The sequence below is a fragment of the Carassius auratus genome, chromosome 41 (genome assembly GCF_003368295.1).
Source record: "Carassius auratus strain Wakin chromosome 41, ASM336829v1, whole genome shotgun sequence".
NCBI classification, from domain to species: domain Eukaryota; kingdom Metazoa; phylum Chordata; class Actinopteri; order Cypriniformes; family Cyprinidae; genus Carassius; species Carassius auratus.
In genome coordinates this window covers 19,405,639-19,408,994 of record NC_039283.1, presented here as the reverse complement: position 1 = coordinate 19,408,994, position 3,356 = coordinate 19,405,639, and the positions used below count along the sequence as shown (strand labels likewise).

The 3,356-nt window shown below is 37.2% G+C and overlaps 1 protein-coding gene across 1 annotated transcript; it reads right to left on the bottom strand.

Moving 5' to 3' along the window:
• Window positions 1-651: 651 nt before the first annotated feature.
• LOC113059187 (GPI mannosyltransferase 2-like) lies at window positions 652-3,087 on the bottom strand. The gene is made up of 3 exons (XM_026227489.1): window positions 2,609-3,087; window positions 1,255-2,400; window positions 652-1,177 (listed from the first exon to the last, which is right to left on the bottom strand). The coding sequence occupies exons 1-3, from the start codon at window positions 2,696-2,698 to the stop codon at window positions 878-880; spliced, it is 1,536 nt and encodes a 511-aa protein (XP_026083274.1). The 5' UTR covers window positions 2,699-3,087; the 3' UTR covers window positions 652-877.
• Window positions 3,088-3,356: the final 269 nt, after the last annotated feature.

Genomic DNA, 3,356 nt, shown 5'->3' with positions numbered 1-3,356 from the left:
ATATTAGAAATGTTAAGTTGACATGTGAATTGAAGTACTAAAATGAAAAATACCTAAATACAAATAAAGATAAAATATACATTTATTTCTAAAAAAAAAAAAAAAAAAAAAAAAAAAAAAAGAGCCAAAAGCACACAACAATTACCAAACCTTAAAATAATAACAGCTTACTCAATTGATACTATAATACATAAATAATACTAAAATAACACTGGAACGAACACATACCACTTATGACACTTTGGACCCACTAGATGGTGACATAAAATCACAGGGGTCTCGCAACAAGACCATGTGCAATCCGTGCCCGATTTATTTGATAAACTGCAGTGGCCTTATTGCAGACAAAATTCTGAATGTGTCATGTTTTTACAGGTTATTTCATTTAAGTCATTTGCTGACTAATGCTGCACTTTGAAAAGTAATTGTTTTAACTATTTTAATGCACTGTAAAATGTAATTTATAAAACATGTTAGGCAAAAATAATTCTAAAACACTGATGGTGCTTATGAAACATTTATCAACATTAAAAACAGTTGTGCTGCTTTTGGCCAATATAAAATGTCCTTGACGAATAATTATTTTTTCTTCAATTAAAAAAATAAAAAAGTACTGACCCCAAACCTTTGGATGCTAATATATAACTCCGCTTTAGCAAGTTTCATTTAATAAGACAAAAATTCAAGAATCATTTTTCAATGTTCCAGTAAGGATATTCATTAAATGCTAATTCAATACAAAAATATATATGCCTTTTAAGGAATAACAGAAACCATCTCATTACAGTAAAATACATTAATTACAACAATATTTGTCAAACAGCGTAATATTATGCCACGGAATGTCATAAAGACTGAAACAAGCTCTTCAGAGTTATCACGTCCAGGGAAGGAAGTTACAATGCAAAGCCAGACCTAAAAACCAATATGATATGAAATAGCCCACGATGCATCGTGTATAAATGGAGCAAGTCTGCCAGTGCATCAAGAGGTAAACAACTTGATTATTCCCCCACATGCCGGCTAAATTTAAGCAGGGTTTGTAATCCGTTTGCAATTTTATTTGGTCTGGTCTGAATAGCTTTTCATCTTGCAGCAGAGGTTCATACTGAAAAAGCAGATGGGCACTGATCCAGTAGAGAACAGGTGAGGATGAAGCAAGAAAGCGTGTCAACACCTGAAAGGACATGATATAAAAAGACGTTAGGTGAGCATACTACATTACATGATAATGATCAATTTTAAGTGTCTTACCTGCACATGCATGCAGAATATTCCAATTAGAAGCAGGATGGAACTGTGCACAATGTAAACAAAGACTCTTGGGTTACAGAAACCATGCATTTGTCTGTCTTTTCCACTATCCCCCAAACCCAAATACAAACAAAACACTGGGTTAGCCATTATGTACATATATGAAGCTATGAATCCAAGAATCGCAACAGGCATTGCAAAGATAAAGTTGGGTATCTGCTTCCACTGAAAGTATCGCAGGAAGCCCACATCCCAATAAACATCTTGTATGTACGAGTACAAAACTGGAATCCACCACTGGCACCAATTTGGTGTTGGAGATGCTGCATCAGCCACACGGTATCCTTTGTCCCGGGCCAGATTAAGCAGCACAGGAGGAACTTGAGTTGCAGTCGGATGACAAAATGTTTGGTAGCCATAGAACTGAAACAAACAAAAAGGCAGTGCCACTAAAGCTGCATAAAATGCTCCTGTGTGAGCAAAATGAATAAGTTCCCAGGCATAGTGACGATACTGAAAGCCCCCTGCTCCTTTGCTAAGAGCCCTTGCACTGGCAAGACTCCATTGCAAAGTGAGATACAGCAAAAACCCAGAATTCACGAGTCCATTGGCACGAGCACCAGTAGCAAACCCAAGCAGAAGACAAGCTCCAAGTGTGAATCTTGTCTCTAGTAGCCAGAGGCCTGCAAAGGTTAGCACTGCAAAGAGAGTCTCTGAGTAGCCTGCTACCATAAAAACATTAGCTGGTGTCAGACAGTACATTAAGGCCGCAACATGGGCAAGTTTACTGTCTTGCAGCACCAAACGACTCAGTCTGTATAGTGCCAAGGCACTTAGGATAAAGAGAACGCTATTCCCTATAACCACAGCTAAAATTAAACGGCCATGCAATGTGAGAAATCCACACAAAGGCCACAGGACAGTGGCTGCCAGGAATCGCAGGATGAGAGGAAACAAAGGAAAGAATGCAAAGTTGTGTTCATACAAGTAACCATGCTCTGCAATAAACAGGAAATGTTCTGCATCCCAGTGACTAAGTCCACCAAATAATGCTTCGATGACAGGGTCGAGCATGAGAGGGGTCTCTGATCGTGGAGGGCTGAAGGCATCTGCCACGTGGTCTGGAATCACTGCATTGAGCACAGCCTTCAAGAGAGCACAAGATACAGCCATTTGTAATATGCCTTGTTTTCAAGTTGTGCGGTAGGTGTCACACTGATATCAATTTCACAAACACAGCGGCCATGTACTGATTTTATGGAGTTCTTCATTTCTATAGTATTTTAAGTAGGCATCAAAATGCAAACACATAATTTTAGGCTATTTTAGCCGTTTGTGTACGTCAATTGCTTACCTGTAGAAAAAGGGAAAGCACCCGCGTGAACGTCGCAAACCGTACAACTGTCCACGCGTCTTCATTTAAACAACTGTTTAAAGTCGACATATTTGACAGAAACTAACAGTAGAAAATGTCCATCGAAGAAAAAAGTTATCATATTAATCCCAGTAAAGTATCAGTTACGACACGGTGAGTCATCATTAAAACAATAAGCCAAAGGGCAATATGCTTTTTTGGAATTTATAAGAACTGCAAAAACATGCGTCCGAATGCGAATAATTAATCAAAGCAAATTATATACCCCCCCCCCCAATTTATCGCAATAAAGCCACAGAATGGAATGACAGCACTAACAACGTGCACTTCCGGTACGCAGTCTCACAATGTCAAAATAAAAGCCCCATTTATTTATAACAGTTTACAAAACTAATTTTTGAAACCAACTTCTGTTATATTATTTTACTTCTATACACATATCTGGCATGGACAGTGAACACCACTCAAAACGGTTATGTAATAAATGATTCCAAATTTATAAATGCAGCTCTTTTTTTGAATCGTCTTTCAACTGATGGAGTTTTTTTTAACAGAAAAATATATTTGAGCACTAGTATAAGAGTAATATTAAATCTTACAAATTTAGTTAATTTGTTACATGCATTCTGATTCACCTTCCACTCATAATTACAGAATTCCAGGAAGAGGCCTGTTATTCATTTTCTTTATTTATTATATAATCTAAATGAAAATAATCACAAACATC